Genomic DNA, 19,966 nt, shown 5'->3' on the forward strand with positions numbered 1-19,966 from the left:
TTCCTGAGCCACCTTGAATGCAGGCTGAGCTAGTTGATAGGATTGTTTGATATAACAAGAAGGAAGTCAACATCATATGCAGATACAAGGCACAGGGTCCCTGACAAAATAATAAGGCTGATGAGTTTTGCCTAAAATCACATTTTTAGAGAACGTGACAATGCCATATGCGGCATCATAAGCAACAAGAACAATATTGTAGTTGTAGATATAAAAAACAGCATGCCTGGTCTTTCATTCATCAAGATCAGTAACATGTATAGTGATAGGTTTTTGCAAATCATGTTCCAATTCATAAAAAATCCGGATAACTAATTCAAGAAACAACAATTTCTTCATATTCGAGAGCTGCAGAACCAAGAGACACCTTGATGCGAATACAGATGCTCAACATCGAGTGCAACACACACCATATCCGATGACCATGGTGGAGATTTAAGCCCCCTTGGTGGGCTTACAGTGTCCACATCTGCCATACAAGCCTTCTTCATATTGAACCCTTTGTCATAATCGATTTTGATAATATCCATATATATAATGTAGTTTGTTTGCTCGAGAATATTATTTTGATATTAACAGAAATTGAATTGGTCCAATATTTCGAAATTGAATTGTCACGGTGGAGATCACCTACTACATTTGGTGCAACATCTCCTACGACTCGTGCCTTTTTTCCTTAACCGTTTGCTCCCAATCTTCTCAAACTGCCGTTACTCAATTTCTAATTTTCAGAGATAGAAAAAGAGTCAGAAAGAGTATTTGGTAACAAAATGAGTTTATGATCTATGCACAAAGAGTATTCATAAAGATGCAATGCATTAAGTTTATTATCTAGACGCACAAAGAGTATTTGATACAAAATGATGAGTGAAGGAGTAGCAAACATTGTTGAAACTGAATAGATAGCCTTGTTTGATCTCCTATTCTAATAGATGCAGATATAGACACTCTCTAGCATTTATTACAGATTTACAGGCTATCCCTAGAGCACAACTCCGGACCACAAAGTCAGATGGAAATGCTGTTAGGAATACCACGACCAGTAACGCCAGGAGGTGAAGTGGGAAGAAGCAATTCATATGGAGGAACACCAGCACCAGTTCTGTTTGTCAGTTCTACATTCTTATTCCGTAGATTGATAATTCGTTCTATCTCTTCTAACTGAACGGAGAAATTTTCAAAAAACTTGTGAACTTGAGGATCATTAGAGGAAAGCCTCTGAATCTGGTCCAACTGATGCAGGTACTCTTCATCTGGAGAATGTGTTGATAGGCTGTCTTGGACAGCCATAACCTTTGTTGCCTGGAGTTGTGTGGGCAATGAAGTCAAGAAAGTGTACTCAGGGTTGTGAAGGAACTTTTCGTACTCAGAGTCTCCCGGTTGAGGGATTAGTTTCCTCATGAGAGTTGGACGGTTAGGTACGTATCCCCCGAACGGATATTGTCCGAAGTTGATAGCTGCATGCTGACCAGAAGCAGTCCAAATCATGGTTGTAAGTATTCTTGATAAGTCATCTTGTGTATTGAGGTTAGGCCACCACGACTCATTTCTCTTGCCATAATGCCCCACGTTTTTTATCTCGTTCCACCAGGCCTGAAGCTCCACATCCGATGAGATGGAATTTGGCTCGGAATAATAGTGCTCAACGTAGGATTCTACCAATTCCTGTATGGCAGCCCATATGAGAAGACCATCTGCAGCATAAGGATAATCTTCGATCACAAGTTTGACACCACCAGGCATGGTGGGATCCTCAACAGCCATTCCCCTGCATAAGTTCCACGGTGAAATGTGTTCATCAATATAACAAACAAAGCAACAATCAGGAAAGGGGCCTGACTGACTTCATGGCTTTGAGAGAAATTCTACCGGTGAACTAAATCTGCGGGTAATGCTTCCCTGTCAAACCGCCACAGGCTCTCATAGGCGGCTGAGCTTATCTCCAGGGCGTACTTTCCAGGGCTGAAGCAAGCCTCTATGACTCCACCGGCGTTTATCAAACTTTGCCTTGCAAGGGCATTGATTTCCATGGTGTAGCGCATATGTGGGTGCAGTAGTTTGTAGACTGGGTGCATTGTGCTTAGCTGCCTGTGAGTGGCGATTATATAAGGTTCCGTGCAGGCATGAGTCCTCAACCTGAAAAAAATAACCCGTTGTTAGTATTTGATAGTATTTATGTTAGGATGACTCACAAAATGAAGTATAGAGGCACCAGTGGTTCACGAGTTGGTGAACGCCTGCATCATTGGAGCAAACATGAGCTTTAGCCAGCTTCCACATCCAGCTAGAGGTGGCGCCGTGCCCATGAGTATAAATTTTCTTGTTCCTGGGAGACGAAGAAGTCGGAGGGAGTGATAGCTCAATGACAATTGGCCTAAGAATGCCTTGATCAAAATAGAAGACAGTTCTGGAAGCATAAGCTTTTCTGTCTGGCAACTCATTCATCTTCTCAATGAATGGCAACAGCAAATCATGATAGTCAATTATAAACAGCTTCTTGTTTTTCATTGCCTGTGAATAGAAAACAGCAGGAGACAAAGTCAATTTACTTGTTATGATAATTTTTTTGTGTCACATGTCACAGTAAATAACAAAATGATTTACCTCTTCAACGCTGATTCCGTTAAGCTCTCTGGCTATTAATTCCCTAGTGATTGCAGATTCCGGAGGGCCATATATTTCAGGATCTAGTTTACTTAAAATGGGAAGTTCCTGAAATCAAATTCCAGTCTCCATTTATGGCTGATGATAAACAAAGGTATTGCATCCTATCTCAACAGAAAAAAAGGCTAAAATGATACCTTTAGTAGCTCGATATTAACAGGATTCACCCCGGCCAAAGTCTGACGAGCAAACTCGTTATCCCTTAGCCATGAAAATCTGTCACCTGAGAGAAAAAAGACAGATCAAGATTCACATTTTTCCCTAACAAAATAAGAAAGCATGTCCTTGTTGAGAGTGGTGCTTACGCCTAATAATGGCTGGTATTTCGTATTTCAGCAAATTATCACCAACATTCATCACTTGATCCATCAGATTGGCAAGGAGGTGATTATTTTTGGCTTCTTTTGGCAGCAGAATATCATCATTATACAGATTATCTATGTCCGAGAAGTTTGTGAATGGGACGTCCGAACTAGCCAATTTAGAAACAATCAATGGTATAAGGTTGTGCAGCACAGCCTTCAACCTTCCAGCAGAAAATGTGTTCTGCTTGACCTCCTCAAACGTCTCATCACGAGGAACATACACCGGATCAGGCTTCTCGATTCTACTCTCTGTATCGGGATCTAATTTAAAGATTTCAGAAAGTCAGTGATATCAAAAACAGTAGGAGCAACAAAACAGACAGCATTGCAGGGAAACACATACCTGTTAAAGTGGGACGTCTACCAGTCCGGCAACGCCTAGGGTACGGCCTCTCTTCACCGCCCACAACCGGCCTGGCTAGCTCCTCATCCTTATCAGGATTACCCAAATCATTGTACACATCATAATCATATATCCTCTCGTGCATCTTCCTCTCTCCTTTCCCATCGCCACGAACACGATGCAGCTCCTCTTGCCTGAGATTCTTGAGCCCGGGTGGTGTCTCAGACGGCAGGTAAGCCTGCCACCACAGAGAGTATAAGTAAGTGCTATACTAAAGTGATAAGAGTGGGGTTAAATTTTCTATGAACAATGACAAGTAAAGCTATATATGGCTACCTGATTCTTGAATATTATCCTACTCTCAGGATTGTCTTTCTTGGAATGAATCCATGTATCAGCAGTGAAGAATATTGGCTCTTTGAAGCCATGAACCACAATCTCCATCAAGAACACCTCTTTCTCATGGAAATTGGTCACAACAACAGCTCCCGGCTGGCCGAAATCATTTGGCACCACCATGTCAGCTCCATACTCCACCACATATGGATTGTCAGATATGCTAGGCAACCACCCTCTCACAAAAGTCTCGTCACTCTTGCCTGAGAAGAATATGGCGTGAGGAAATTCAACAAGAAAAAGGTAAGCTAAGTAAGTGATGAAGAAATATACCAAGATGAGGTTCTTGGGTGATGAGCTGAAGTGAGATCCCTTTCCCAATCCCATTGAGGAAAGAATCCCACTGATCCTCAATCTTGTCAAACAACTTCTCCTTCATCTTTTTCCTTATCCTGATCACTGCTCTCACACTCACACCTCCACTTCTTGAAGAAGACACTAAAGCTCCATTGCTTTCCACAGCTTTATCTGCTGTTTCCACTCCTGCTTTGCTATCTCCACTGCTGATGACAGCCCTTATCACATTCCGCCTGCCGGGCCGGAGGGTGGAGGGATTTACAGTCAGCCTGCGCTGTTTCGAGGTGGCAGGGAAGGGCTCCCTCCGCCGGAGAGTGGTGGGGCTGGCCTGAGCTGTGAGCATATTTGTGCAGTGGGGAAATGTGTTGAGACTTGAGCATGGAATGGGAGTATTTACATTGCAAACAGGCCATTTTTTTAAAGAATGTGAACTGTTGTTTTCACGAGCCATATACTCCCTCCGTCCCAGATAATTCGGGTCATTTTGACCGAGCACGAGTTTTAAGAAATGTAATGAAAAGTGGGTTGAAAAAGTTAGTGGAATGTGGATCCAACCTTTATATATTAATTTTATAATTATATGTGAGCAGAAATGAATTAGTGGAATATGAGGTCCACTACCAAAAATGGTAAAAGTGAAGTGGGACAAATTATGTGGGACGGACCGAAATGAAAAACTGAGACGAATTATCTGGGACGGAGGGAGTATTATTTATTTATTTATCTCTATAGTTGATTTGGAAGTCATTTTTTAATTTATTTGGTGTGATTGCGTGGGAACTGAGTGATACAGAAGCCGACAAAAAACATCACGAATTTAAACAATACAGTATTATTTACTAATGTAGATTTGTGTATTTTGTGATGTAAAGGTGTGGAGACTGTTATAAAGGAAAAGTGCGTGTAACAAACAAGAAAAGATAGTGAAGGCATGGCGTGCAAGATATAGTTATCATGAGACAGTTGATAAATACATGCATCATTATTACAAAATCGACCAAACTCTTTTACTAAGCATAGAGAGTAGAGATACCCAAATTTAATTTCAATGTTTCCGCAACTCAATAAAAGCCAAAGAGTGAAAATTTTGTTGGAAGAAATGAATTTATGCTCTAATAATTCAAATTTCTTATCATTGATGGTTTGAAATCAAAGTGTATCATCTTCATGTACAATAAATTATATATTCACGACAAGTCAATAACGATAATTAATCGAAGTGATGAACCGCAATCGAGCGGATTAGACGATTTCTCTTTCACCATAAATTAGGGATCGAGTAATTTCTGATACATAACGATATTTTATCAGATTTTAAGAAGCTTTCAATCAATCGAAGATTAAGAGCTCGTGTGGATTAATGAAATCCAAAAGATTCAAGGAAAAATAATACTACTATCATTTTCGATTATGTAAATTGTAAGGCAGTTATTGATGCATGATTTAAAAACCAAATGAACTCTCTCTTAAATTTATTTGAGATGTTTTCTATTTTATTTGTAATTTTGATATTTTCATTGACATCATTGCCTAATCCAAGCATAAAATAAACTCAAATAAACGCCACCATAACTCATTATTGTGAATAAAGAAGAGCATAATTACATCAATCATGTAAGAACTGTGAGTTGGAATAATTACTTAAAATATACTAATCTATACAGAAAGGAAAAGGGAAAACGTAATTGTTTTAAATTGTCGGGACCAGTTATAATAATATAATAAATTAATTGTAATGAATCCACCTATCCATTTAAACACCTAAGCAAGAAAGTCATTCATTAGATTTCACATCTAACAAATAAATATATTTAAATTCCACGTGTAGTACTGGGGTTACATTAATTAGTCAATCATAGATTCACAGGTCATGAGAATTAACAAGACTTTATTTGCTTCTCTTTGTCTATATAGTAATATTTTAAAATAATAGAAAGAGTTGATTAAACTTTAGCGAATACTTTCTTTCGTTCCATAGTAATAGATTCATTTTACCATGTTTCATAGTAATAGAGTCATTTTTTTTTTAGTAAAAGTCAACACATTTTTCCACGCCTACTTTACTCTCTCTTACTTTTCTCTCTCTTCATCTCTCTACCTTTTTCATTTTCCATTTTATTCTCTCTTTACTTAACTCACCTAACACAATTTTTCTTAATCTCTGTGCCGAAAAGTTTCGCCTCCATTACTATGGAACGAAGGGAGTAAAAAATTATTCACTCAATATTAAAAATTGTATACCATGTCTGTTAGTATTAGTAAATAGTAGTCGATGTGCATGATCTGGATGATCTTGCACCTTAGTTGTATCCAATCAATTATCATATCAATTTCAAATAATGCCAAAATCTGAAGTCTGAAGATAACCCTCTGATAGCTATCAGATTTAATTAAATAAGGTTATCGAAATTTCTAGTACATCATTAAATAATTGAGTAAACGATTCTTGCAGATTCATATCTAGCCAGAAAATATTTTTCAATCTAAATTATTGTTCCTATTTTGTAAGATGATCCATGAGTAATGTTTTTCCAGATGATCTTTAACCGTCCTTACCAATTTAAACTCGGAATAGGAGTAGTATTTAGTCTGCCCCATGTTTTTTAAAAGTCAAATTATAAATTGCGAGGATTGCAAAGTTTACAATTATATCATCATTCGCATCACAAAATGCATGATGATATGGTAGCCCATTTTGAACACATTATACTAGGAGTACTAAAGAAAGAAGGAAAGAGAGTTAAATAAAGTGAAAATAAATTGTAAAGTAGTTGTTGGTCGCCAATCAGAGTGCACTAAAATGGAGGGGCACAGCATACATTTATATTTCGTGTGTTAAATAGCTATCAAGGTGCAATTGTTTGGACTTTGGAGCATTGCTTTTGACAATTGACAGATGATAAGATCTCTCCACCTTCAGCTAGTTTTGAACCCACTAAGATCACTAAATCAACATTTCATATAACTGTATGATTTAAAAAAAAAAAAAAACAATTACAAAAATTAATAAAAACATGGCATCACTTAAGAGCATCCGCAATGGTCGGCTAGCGACCGGCTAGCCGATTCGTCGCGCTAGCCGAACCATTGCAATCGGCAAACGCGATTTCGGCGAGCGGATCGGCGTGGGCTGGCCGATCGCTCGTCGCTGGCCGAAGCGCTAGCCGATCGGCTAGCCGCCATTGTGGAGGCCCGATCGGCTAGCGCCGATTTTCGAATTTTTTTTTTTTTTTTAAATCATATAAGTCCAGTCCGGCGACGAGCGGCTCTCAGACTCCCACAGTACCCGTGGGATCTGGATGGGGGCAGATGGGCCCGGGATTTAACATCCATTGGAATCAGATGATGGCTGGTGCGCGGGGGGGGGGGGGGGGGGGGGCGATGGGGGGGTATGCCGGGCGACGGGCAGGGGAGCGGCGGGCAGTCAGCGCCCGGGTGGGGGGTATGCCCCAGATGCAGCAGCAGATGATGGGGATGATGTGGCAGGGGGGATGCCGCACGGTATGCATCCCGGGATGCCGGGGGGGGGGGGGGGGTGCAGGGGTCACCGGGAGGGGACGCGGTATATCGGCCCTCGCTTGATTTTTTGACGGCTTCGTCTCACACGTCGACCCCGGTGGAGACGCAGTTCTCTGGCGATGACCTTCTGTCATTGCATGATATGGGGATCGATCTCGGGGACGATGATACTCCCGTTCCAGCGACGCCGGCCGCGCCGAAGAAGAAGACGAGGGGGAAGGGGAAGGGCAAGGCGGTTGGCGAGTCATCGCAGCCCGCTGCCACTGGCCGGAGGAAGTGGACGGAGGATGAGTATGCCGCGGTGGCCAAGGGGTGGTTGGAGGTGTGCGACGATCCACTGGTTGCGAACAACCAGCGGGTCGTCAACATGTGGGCGAAGATCAGGGCTGCCTATAAGAGCCACTGCCCGCACGGGAAGGACTTCAGCAACGAGGAGGTCCGGAAAGGGTGGGAGCGCACCAGGGCCGCGGTGGGCCGTTTTGCGAATTTGTACGCCAACGCCCTCCGTCAGCTCAGAAGTGGGCAGATTGAGGACGACGCCCGGAGGATCGCCGCGAGTCAGTTCCCCTTGGAGGGGAAGTATAAGGAGTTCACCTTCTGGGAGTGCTTCTTGTTGTTGAAGGACTCCGAGAAGTTCCGGGCGGGGTGCGACGCTGGGTGGCCGAAGAAGCAGCGACTCAACTATAGCGGCGACTACAGCGGCAGCAGCGGCGGATCCCACGACCTCCCCCCGGATGCTGAGGAGTTTCCATCCCCTCCTTCATTTACTGGTCGCCCCCGCCCGGTTGGACACAAGCGGGCGCAGCGGGCTGCGAGGGGCGGATCCCCCCTATCGCCCCGCGAGGTCCAGTCCTCCGCCCTCCCAGCCGCCCCACTCGAGTACACTCTCCATTCGCGTAACCAAACGCGGGCTCAGATGTTACAGGTCTTCCGAGAGTGGAAGAACGCCACTGACCCCACGGAGAAGAGGTTTCTTTACGAGATGCTCGAGAGCATGCGTGCTGATTTAGAGATCGCGAGGTCATGGCTGGGGGGTTCCGACGTGGGCTCAGATACCACGGGTGGCGGCAGCGGCGGCGGAGACGGCGGCGGCGACGACGAGGACGACGGCGACGGCGACGGCGATGAGGAGTAGAGAGTGGCGGAGCTCGTGTGTTGAAGCCCTTTTTTTATAAAAAAAATCATGTACTTTTTTTTAAAAATCTTTGTACTTTTTTTTTAATGGAATGGATTGTTTTTCCCGTATATGTGTCGTAAATTTAATTCCGTATATCGCAATTTTAATTCCGTAAATGTAGTATATTTTGAATTATTTTTATTGCGGCTGGCCTATGGCTGGCCTAAATCTGACGTGGCAGGTGGTTTTTTTAGTGTTGCTGACGTGGCAGAGGAGAAAATGGCTGGCCTATGGCTGGCCTAAGCACCATTGCGGATGCTCTTATATTAGTACTATAATTTTGAGGATCAAATGACATGCTATTGCTCTAATGTTAAACGAAATCAATCAATACCACGATTAAGATCTTGATTCTACTCAACGGCCACACCACATTAACGAATTTGTGCATTTTGACACATCATGTCACGGAAGTGAATTACGATGATAAAATTTATTAGCATTGAAAAGATTGGTACCAAATTGACAATTTAAAAAGATTGATGTATAATTGATACAATTATATACTCCATTAAAGATCATTGACAAATTTCAAAAATTAAGATATAAAATTAATAAAATTATTGATGGATATATATTTGATCGTAAACCTCTCATTTAAATCAACAGTATTATATCTTGCAGGTTCGTACTCTATTAATTAACTCCTCCGCTCAAAAAACATTTACGTTTTTTTTCATTTTATTTACTCTAATAATGCTTCATGTACTATAAAGTTTATTTTTCGTGACGAAAACAGTAGTGAACGTACTTGGTAGAAGGATGGGCTTAAACTCTCACCAGACTATTTTTTTATTATTAATTTTGTTGAAACTGTTTGAAATTACATGTAGCTCATACTAACTTGGTCCATATGAAAACCAATTTAACAAAGATCGGAGAATTAGAAATGATCGAAATTAGAGAGAGAAAAATCGGCAAAAGATTGGTTTGAAAAAAGAAGAAAAAATTATTACTACGAGATATATAAAGTAAAAGAAAAAGGTCAAAGAGTAACTTTACTGGATAATTAGTAATTATCTATAGATTGAGACATTCAAAATTTTAGATTAAGCAAATAAAGAAAACACTGACTTCCAATCTCTATCTTTCTGGTCCATGATTAGTCTTTTCAATCATTGATACGTAAAATTTTCTTTTTGGTGAGTAAAATGTCAAAGAAATGTTAGCAATATTTCAAGATAACCTTATTTCATTTTATAAATTAATACTAGGATGTAATAAAAATATAACATGATATGTAGTGCTGTAATTTTGTTGAGTATTGTTTAGTTTGATGGTAAGAGAAATTATGATTTATTACAACACGCCAAGTCGCCAATATATAACAAAATTGACGGTTAATTTTCTATTCTCTTTCTTTCAACATTAGATATATAACCATCCCAATTTTACGTGTTTTTCGGATTTGTCATAGGAACAGATAATTGAGTATTGAATAAGAATCAAACTAAAATTAGCAAAACATAATGAAACATTGTTCCACAAAATTAGTCATAAATGTTCATTAAGATAGGTTGGCCCCAAAAAACTTATGCATTGAAATGGAGGTTAGAGCATACTTTGTTTATGAGATAAAATAGCTCTCAATATACCATGTTTTTGGCAATTGAAAAGGAAACATCATATTGCAGCTGCAACCACTATACATGGTCCACCATTTTCTGCTAAATTTACAGCACTACATATCATGTTATCTCTTAATTCCCACCAGCTTTTCAAATTTAGTCTTTGTACTAGTAGTTTCATTATTATGTAGATATATTCAGTTCATAATTTCCTATAATGTATCTCAAAAATTAAAATACTACTGTAAATAGACATGAACCGAGTATAAAATACTCCTACATCACATTTCCGGAAATTGAATATTTGTTCATATGAAACTTATCTGCTCAAAATTTGGGGGCTTTCAATTTCGCAATTCCTTGATAATTCCGAAAGCAATAAAAGTTCTTTTCTTTGCTCGTTTAATCATTTTGAATTTGAATTTAAGATGCCAATTGTGCTCCATAACATTACATAAGAAAAATAATGTTAATATCAAGAAAAATCAAAATATCTATAGAGCCCAATTGAGAGAGTTGTGGTCATAAATATTCATCATGGCGTGACAGAAGCTTCTGTTGAATGGTCAAATTTTCAGCAGTTTATTGGTTTGCAATCCACATTCCTATTTGGTGACATTGCAGTGATCACTCAATTCTGTATCACATTGAGATCATTAAATTAAATGCATAAATATTGAAATAAACTTGATATTAAAAATTCTAAGAAAGGAATGAATCAGCTGGAGACTTGGTTATGTATCATTTTATTATTTGCAGGAATGGTACCTGAACAAATGGATGAGAGCTAGAAAAGGAAGTAGTTTCTTGAAAGTGGAAGAGTGGTTGCAGCCGCACAGGTAAGAACCTCGCCATCTGCAGTCACAGTGTAGGTCTCTGGATCAACCGTTATGTGTGGAAGGGCATCATTGAGCTTCATGTCGAGTTTCGTCAACTTTCTTACATTGCTTACTGCTTCCACCCTCTTCTTCAGTCCATACTGCTCTCTAACTCCGGCATCTACAGCAGCCTGTAATATGTAAAGCAAAAAACATTGAGAAAATAACTCTATCTTCGCATTTGTAGAGAAGGAGACAGACATGGTGTTTACCTTACTAACAAAAGCAACTGAATTGGAACTTGCAGCCTTGCCAAAAGCTCCAAACATTGGCCTCATCTTCACCTATAATAACATGCACTCATTTAAAGTGGAGCATGCTTGGATATCAATTGGTATGACAAATGGATACGAAGCAAGAGGTCCAAACGAAAATGGTCATCATCTGAGTTACCGGTTCTGGAGTTGGAATGCTTGCATTTGGATCACCCATGTCAGACCATGCTATTGTGCCACCTTTTATCACCATCTCCGGTTTCGCTCCAAAAAATGCTGGTTTCCATATAACAAGATCAGCTAGCTTTCCTACCTGCACCCAGTTATAGCAATAAATTCTTAGTTTATAAACAAAAACATGAGTATATTAGATGATAAGTGTGAAGATTATTACAGTTAATGCTAATTTACCTCAACTGAACCAACATATTCAGAAAAACCATTAGCTATAGCAGGGTTAATTGTGTACTTTGCGATGTATCTCTTGATACGTAAGTTATCATTTCCGGGTGTACTGCTTTCAAGTTCTCCTCTGATTAACTTCATCTTGTGAGCAGTCTGCCAAGTTCTACAAATTACCTATCAAGAACAGAATACTAATAATGTGAGCAGTTTCGCCAAATGTGAAATTCTTATAGCCTTCAAAATAAAGGTTGGTCACTCAAAACCCCATCCTTTACATACTCAAGTTCGTTCCTGAGTATGTAAAAGACAAAGAAGATATTCAAAATCCATCCATTTTTGTAATTATATAGTCTTTAGTAAGAGTTTCGACAACGAATTTAAAAAAGTGTAGGATTAGGGATAAGTGATAACCTCTCCAATGCGACCCATTGCCTGTGAATCAGAAGATATTATACTTATGGCTCCCATATCATGCAAAATGTCTTCTGCAGCAATTGTTTCAGCACGAATCCGTGACTCTGCAAAAGCAACATCCTCTTTGATATCCTTGTCCAGGTGATGGCAGACCATCTGCAGAATATATCTTGGTCATCTTGAAAACCAACTTATTTCTGTTTGGTGACATTCTAACCATAAAGCATTACTAGTCATAGTAATTTCTTACAAGCATGTCGAGGTGCTCATCTACAGTATTGATAGTGAAAGGACGGGTTGGGTTAGTTGAAGAGGGGAGAACATTTTTTACTCCACAAACTTTGATAATATCTGGAGCATGACCACCACCCGCGCCTTCACTGGTAACAAGAGATGTGCACAAACGAACTTGGTCAAAGCAAACTTCAACGCCCTTAAACAAATGCAAGATTTATTTACCTGTGATAAGTATGAATAGTACGGTCTTTGAATGCAGCAATTGTATGCTCAACAAATCCAGATTCATTTAACGTGTCGGTGTGAATATTGACCTAAAATATTTATAGAAAGTAAATAAGGGGTTGCATGTCTCAAGGCTTAATCAGATTAAGGATGAAGCAACCACCTGAATGTCATATAAATCTGCAACAGTCAAACATTTATCAATTGCAGCCGGAGTAGTTCCCCAGTCCTCATGAAGCTTCAGTCCCATTGCTCCAGCTTTGACTATTTCATGTAGGCCCTCTTCTTTGGCAGAATTTCCCTAAAAGTGATGGAAGAGAAACATGGTTAAGCAGACAATAAGAAATCCCGTGGCAATCATAGTTTCCAATCTGATGAAATAGAGGACTAACTTTTCCTGTGAAACCAAAGTTGAGAGGCATGTCATCTGTTGATTGCAACATTAGCTTCATATGAAATGGTCCTGGAGTACAAGTCGTGGCACGTGTCCCATGAGCAGGTCCTGTACCACCTCCCACTAGTGTAGTGATGCCTACATATTATTCAAATAAACTAAGTAAAAGTAAGGATGTAAAGGTCAGGATTGATTCTAACAATTTCGAACCAGGGGTGTTGCTTTCCTAAAACACCAATAGTAAATAATGGCAATCTCAACAGTAGCAGTATGTCCGATCAACATCATTATTCACTAGAAAAAGTTAATGAGATAATTAAACTCGATCACTGCTAGCTAATGATATGCCATAGGAGTATTCCTCGGTGTGAAAGGTAAAAAGCTATAACGATTAACGACAGTCAATTCTGTAATGGACAGGCCTTAACAGACTTATCAGACATATGTTTCCATGAGCGATTAGAAGAACATATATTGTCAGCTGCAACTGCAAAAGCCATTCTGTGACCCAAATGAAGTTTACAAAGTCATTACTTAAAACCTCACCACTTGTTATTGCTTCAAAAGCTAATTGCGGGCAAATGAAATGTACGTGACAGTCTATTGCTCCAGCAGTAACAATCATTCCCTCTCCAGCTATAACCTCGGTATTTACCTGACCAGAATATAAACATATGATGGATTACAAAACTTGATGCTTCCATAAACTGGATAAATCAAACTTAAAACTCACTCCTATAATCATGTCATTTGACACTCCATGCATGATATCTGGATTGCCTGCTTTCCCAATAGAAGTAATATAACCATTTTTTATGCCTATATCAGCCTTGAAAATCCCTGTATAATCAATGACTACAGCATTTGTTATTACAGTCTCCAAACAATCACACGATTGATATCCACAAGCCTGCCCCATTCCGTCTCTAAGAACTTTTCCACCACCAAATACACTCTCATCACCATACACAGCAAAATCTCTTTCAATTTCTGCAAGTAAATCGGTATCCCCTAGCCTAACTTTATCACCAGTGGTAGGGCCATACATATTAGCATAATTTTCACGAGACATTGAATGAGAGACAGAAGATCCTTCTTCGGTCACAAATTCCCTGCACAATATACAAATAAAAAATTGTGGGTTTAGAATCACGATACAAAAGCAATTTTTCAAAGAAAATCAGATTTTGAACTTCACAAAAAGCAGAATATCAATGACCTAGCATCTGCTTCTTCTGAAAAACCATATTGCTGCTCATGTACAGCTGTCATCACAGATGTGATTTCGGAATCATTAACTGGTGCATCAACAAGATTATTCCCACCCCTTATAATCTGGTTTCCACTGATGCTGACAAGTGAAACACTTTTTATGTCCCCTGGCTGCAAAAGCAAGAAAAAGTTGTACTGTAATTCATTTTCATGCGTGTGGACGGAGGATGTTCATCATATAGAGATTAGGACATGCAAAGATACAACAAGAAGTGGTGGCAGTCAATTAGATTGGTTGCTACACTTCGTAAGTTCACCCATCACATTGTTTCCGGTTATGTACATGAAGCTTTCCATCAACCTTTTTTATATGAAAAGAAATTAATTCTGAAGAATGATGAGTAGATTGATTCCAAGGATCCATTTACAACAAACTCAACAGTGGATGAAACAAATGAGAAAAAGTAAGTGTTTTCTAACATAACTGACAAATAGATCAGTCAAGTCCTCTTTACCTATAGATTAAGGCCCTTCTTGGAATGATGGAATGGAATGGGGGTGGAAGGGAATGACAATTTTTTTTGCATTTCCTTTGCATTTTCATTCCATTTCCTCCTATTCAATCGTACTAAGAAAATGAATAAATTGAAAATAGGAATTGCATTTCATTCCATCATACCAAGAAAGGCCTTAGGTTTATATCTGAAATGAAGGTATACAAGCCAATTACCCAGAGTTTGAGTTCTGTGGACAATAGTGTTACCTAATATTTGTTAGAGTAGACATAATTGTTAATAGAGGCACCGAGTTGCGGTGAAATACTCCCGAATATTTGCCAGTTCAACCATGCTATATAAATTTGTTCGACCCTAAACGATATGATAGAACATGCAGAAGATTGCATGAACATACACTTACACCAATCAACTTCTCAAGCTTTACATTTAAATATTAAAATACTAGCAAGTCATAATCAGTATAAATTCTCTTAACATATATATGCCCGGTATAAAGAAAATCAGGTTAAAACTGAAACCTCAAAACGGATGGCTGTTCCTGCAGGGATATTTAGCCGCTTGCCATATGCCCTCCTTCGATCAAAAACCAAGTGTGGGTTGACTTCGATGAAGTGATAATGACTTCCAACCTAAATAAGAAGAAGTAAAAAGAAAGATGAGTTCAAAGAATTTAGCTGGTATATAGCAGTCTTAGTCCTATCTTAAGGGCAGAACTTGTGCTAAAAGAAACAAAAATAGCTATTAATTTTATGCTTGATATCTAATAAAGAATACTGGTATGTGGTGCAAAAGTAGATCCATAAAGGCCACATCCACAAAGGCACACTGGACATGGTGCATTTTCTAAATAGCTACACTACATTACAGATAAATTTCCTTATTATTTCACAATAGAAGAAAACAAGATTACGCGATATACAAGGAACATGCTCAATTTGGAGAAAGTTAGAATCAACTATGGGGTTGGACATGTTTATTTCAAGCTGGTGGACAAGGAAATTGTTCAAACAAATTTCAAATTTATCTCAAAACAATATTTTGGACGACAGAGAAATAAGTGACCCTGACCCAGGATCTCTTTCCATGCCCCCTGGATGTATCACATTAAACCAAATGGTCTGCCCAGTGTAAAGTTGAATTATTCACTACTTTTGCTAAATGATCTACTACCTCGACAATCTTCTTAGTTATAACAAAACTATAATACTCTAAAACATTTGAGTGATCTTACTATAAACAAACTTTAAATTCAACTATTTGATTGATCTATATGTGGTGACAGATATAATTACCTGAACAGGCCTGTCCCCAGTGTTAGTTACTTTGAGTACCACGCCTTTCCTACCTAAGTTTATAGCTAGATGTTGAGGTCCACATATCAATTCACCAGGTATATTACAACTTTCAACTGGGGGAAATTTGTCTAGAGAAGGAGCTGCAGGGGCAAAAACGCAGCCATCATATTTCATGCAAAATAGCTTGCTACAAAGAAGATGAGAAAACAGAACAAAAGGAGATAAGTTTGGTGTTTTCTCACTAACTTGGTTAAAGTTAGTAATGAACTAATGACTTTTAACGAAAAAGCCATTTTTTTGTTTTAATAAAGGCATTAGGGTTCAGATAATCATCATAGTGTGAGATACCTGGTAAAGTTGTCTCATGCATGGATTTGTGATAAACTTCACAAAACGGATGAACTATTAAAATATTCATGGCCAAGAACTTTACTGTGCCTAGTTTTCTTATAAGTTGCCAACCCCTATGAGGTAAGTCTAAGTAACTTTGATTAAGTATATGAACTTAAGGTCCTTATGATGAACGTCTTGCTTCATGCCAATTGTCCGCCACCATGAAGCAAGTTGAGACAAGTCCAAGTTAGTTCACTTTACTTCAATAAATTAGGTCAGTTCTACAATCAATGGATGAAGCACCAATTAGAGTGCAATATTGGTGATCATAGCTAAACTTACAAAACATTCTTGGCAGTATGTTCTTGAATACAGAATTCCTCAGGATAAAACCTTAACATTCACATGAACTCTGAGGAGAATTGACACTTGATAGAACAACGTTACCTAGCTCTTCAGAGGTTACTCAACCTAGTTATAGCTTATTTCAAAGGAAAGTCCTGTGTTTTAGAAATTTCCATGTAACTAATGAAAAATCACACAAGCAACATTCCTTCCTGACAGTAAAAAACAAACATATCCCATTTTGTGAGTGTGTGTGTGTGTTGGGGGGGGGGGGGGGGTTTATAATGACCTAAACTTCTTTTGCAACGGCAGCCATCAAGCAACCAATTTTAGTTCGATCAACTTCTGCATCTGAAGGGGGTGTTTTTTCTATTTCTTGAGCTACTGATACATTCTTGATCGGGATTTGAATTAAGTGCACTGGATAGGCAGAAAAATTAATCATCAACATAATCACCTGGAAGAAAAGAGCCATGCAAAGCTAGCTCCAGATTTCCATTTTCACATGCTACAGGGTCATGGATCGTTATCAACTTTGTCCCATCTGGGAAGGTCCCCTCTACCTATATATATGTAGATCAGTAGTCGAACATAAATTTTTTTAAAGATATCTGGAAAATTAAATATATTCACCATTGTTTCTAATCAGAAAGATGACCAACTATTTATTGCAGAAAATAAGAATTTATACCTGAACAGATTCCAATAGATAAGGGACAGATGGAAGAACTTGTCTCCTGCATTGCATAAGTTTTCTATCAATATAACCGGATGTGTACTAGAAGATTTTTAGTTCAGCCTCACCAAAATTCAAAGAAAACAGTCAACATGAGATTCGCACAATAAATCACCAATATTATTCTTTTTACACATGAATTTATATTCAAAACACAATCCTGAAGCTGTCTTCTTACACAATTTATGATTAGACATCCATTGGATCACAAATACAGAAGCCCACAAAAGTGATTGGTTGTATATCGTGTTCCTATCTCCATTGCAAAATTTCACTTCATCATAACCCATATTATTAACATCCTTAATTCTGTTAAATAGCTTTTGGCCCTCTTAAGCTCAGTATCCACGCACCAAAGCACGAAAAAAAGGCAGGTCCAGCCTTTATAAACATAGAATAATTATTTTTACAAGCAAACACACAAGTATCACTGTCATCGAAAATCCTCTTTGTCACAACACCACGATGAAAAGTGAAAACATAAAATTGTGAACACTGTTTTTTATTGGTACCTGCCCAATAATTGTCTTCCAAGATCCATTAACTCGACCACACTTTTGTCCCCATCCCGGACAAATTCCAATATCTATCAATAAACCACAAGAACATAAATTAGATACATAAGCATAGAACGGATCGAGAGTGTATGAAAGACACTCACTCACTAACACACACACAGAGAAAGAGAACGAATTCAAAGCTATGTGAACTCAACTGAATTACAATATGCTTATGACAAAACTCGATAAACATCAATCCAAACAAGGAAAGTATAGACACAGAAAAAACGCTCCAATCAGCAGCCATACGAAACAATGAACTAACTCGTATTTGCAATATAGTGGGAAAAAAGAAAAAGCTTTCCTAACTGCAAACCCAAACAAAGAGACAAACACAATATGAATGAAGAAGAAGAAGAAGAAAGCATATACCTGGGCTGCAATAAGAGCGACGGCTTCGGCGTGATTAAGCCTTAATCCACGAGCCAAACGCTTCTGTGCCAACTCTCCCGCATTGTGGAGCATCAATTTCTCAATTTCCCTGGGCGCCAGCTTCATTTCGGTATACTTTTTGTCGATTGAATGAGAAGTTCGTGGGAATCTTGTACTGATTGTTCTTCCCAAGTCAAACCCAGACTCAGAGTGCAGTAGCTCCAACACTGGTGGGTGGCCGTTCCACACAGATTCCAAAAAGAGCACACTTTTTAAAATGATCAGTTGCAGTTTCGGATATCCACCAATTAATGAGGCAGCCTATTATTATTTCAATCAATCCGGCATTTGTATTTTCCAGACTAAACAAGAAACTGTTAGAAACGTGGGTCATAAAAAAAATTTGTCGGGCATTATATAATAGTACTAACATTAAGGAGAACGATTATATGGAAATGAATTATTGAATTGAAAATTCAATGAAACTAAATAAAAAAGTTAAATTGCCTAAAAAGTTATAAATTTTGGGGAAACTTTTTTTTTTCCCACAACCTATGAAAGTTGCGCCTAAACTCACGAACTTTATCGGATTGTGCAAATTTCTCAAACCACCCGACTCGGTGGCATATTTCCGTTAAAAAATTATCCCACGTGGCATGTCGAAGGCATGACTTGGCAAAAATTTTGGCTTAACCCTAAACTCAGGCAATGTAACCTTTTTTTTGGCTGATTTCGAAAGCGCAACCCCAATTCAATCGACGGAAAACGTAATCGACGAGAGTGAATCGTCAACAAACGGTTTAGGGATGAAATCGGCTACGTGTAAAGAAGATTCAATAAAAAAACATAAAACGACGTCGTTTTGTGCCAAGTCACAAATTTTGCTAAGTCATGCCTCCGCCATGCCGGATAAGTTTTTAACGGAAATATGTCATCATGTCGGTAGGGGAAATTTGTACGATCCGATAAAGTTGGTGACTTTAGGCACAACTTTTATAGTTTGTGAGAAAAACTAAATTTTCAACTAAATTTTCCCCAAAATTTGTAATATTTTAGGCAATTTTCCCACATAAAAATTGTATATGTAGCCAAATCGAGCAAATACAATGAAACTAAATAAAAGTTGTATATGTAGGAAATGCTCTTTCAGCAAAAAAGCTCTTATAGTACTTTAAATTTTGACGTGTCGTCCCCAATAATAAAATAGTTATGTCTCATATTGGTAGTTAGTAGTTGTTGACCTAACAAGTTCCGATGAGGACCATGAAGTAAATGTGGTGAGGGCATAGCTTTCGACAATGAATTTATACAAGCTTTGGTATGCAGAGAATGCGTAGTGTGTTGAATGCATTAAATGACTATATTATTTATAAGTGACTCCACTAGAAGAAGATTTTAATTGAATAAATGTGCATGAATGTTGTCATTCATGTATATTCAAATGTTGCAATAGTTATATATTTGAACGATCGATTCATGTCACTTCATTATGACTGGT

General features: G+C 38.7%; 2 protein-coding genes across 2 annotated transcripts; both read right to left on the minus strand.

Annotated features, from left to right (window-relative positions):
• Positions 1-797: 797 nt before the first annotated feature.
• Positions 798-4,454, minus strand: LOC125207176 (lipoxygenase 6, chloroplastic-like). The gene is made up of 9 exons (XM_048106404.2): positions 4,042-4,454; positions 3,709-3,971; positions 3,373-3,610; positions 2,970-3,290; positions 2,802-2,887; positions 2,605-2,712; positions 2,213-2,511; positions 1,870-2,136; positions 798-1,768 (listed from the first exon to the last, which is right to left on the minus strand). The coding sequence occupies exons 1-9, from the start codon at positions 4,406-4,408 to the stop codon at positions 1,009-1,011; spliced, it is 2,709 nt and encodes a 902-aa protein (XP_047962361.2). The 5' UTR covers positions 4,409-4,454; the 3' UTR covers positions 798-1,008.
• Positions 4,455-10,758: 6,304 nt separating this feature from the next.
• Positions 10,759-18,826, minus strand: URE (urease). The gene is made up of 19 exons (XM_048107797.2): positions 18,469-18,826; positions 18,049-18,122; positions 17,492-17,537; positions 17,258-17,363; positions 16,120-16,262; positions 15,346-15,456; positions 14,317-14,480; positions 13,831-14,209; positions 13,644-13,752; positions 13,096-13,235; positions 12,867-13,004; positions 12,701-12,792; positions 12,492-12,621; positions 12,239-12,397; positions 11,834-12,001; positions 11,601-11,735; positions 11,420-11,491; positions 11,098-11,338; positions 10,759-10,966 (listed from the first exon to the last, which is right to left on the minus strand). The coding sequence occupies exons 1-18, from the start codon at positions 18,592-18,594 to the stop codon at positions 11,117-11,119; spliced, it is 2,514 nt and encodes an 837-aa protein (XP_047963754.2). The 5' UTR covers positions 18,595-18,826; the 3' UTR covers positions 10,759-10,966; positions 11,098-11,116.
• Positions 18,827-19,966: the final 1,140 nt, after the last annotated feature.

Source organism: Salvia hispanica, chromosome 6, assembly GCF_029641045.1.
Source record: "Salvia hispanica isolate PSC_SH4W2 chromosome 6, Shi_PSC_v1, whole genome shotgun sequence".
Classification (NCBI taxonomy): Eukaryota; Viridiplantae; Streptophyta; class Magnoliopsida; order Lamiales; family Lamiaceae; genus Salvia; species Salvia hispanica.

Excerpts from the sequence above, each read along its gene's own strand:
- LOC125207176 (XM_048106404.2), bottom strand. The coding sequence starts at position 4,408 with ATGCTCACAGCTCAGGCCAGCCCCACCACTCTCCGGCGGAGGGAGCCC. Across the intron at positions 2,713-2,801 it reads TTAATATCGAGCTACTAAAG|GAACTTCCCATTTTAAGTAA; the intron begins GTATCATTTTAG and ends ATTTGATTTCAG. Across the intron at positions 2,512-2,604 it reads ACGGAATCAGCGTTGAAGAG|GCAATGAAAAACAAGAAGCT; the intron begins GTAAATCATTTT and ends TTCTATTCACAG.
- URE (XM_048107797.2), bottom strand. The coding sequence starts at position 18,594 with ATGAAGCTGGCGCCCAGGGAAATTGAGAAATTGATGCTCCACAATGCG. Across the intron at positions 18,123-18,468 it reads TCGCTCTTATTGCAGCCCAG|ATATTGGAATTTGTCCGGGA; the intron begins GTATATGCTTTC and ends GTTTATTGATAG. Across the intron at positions 14,210-14,316 it reads TCAGAAGAAGCAGATGCTAG|GGAATTTGTGACCGAAGAAG; the intron begins GTCATTGATATT and ends TATATTGTGCAG.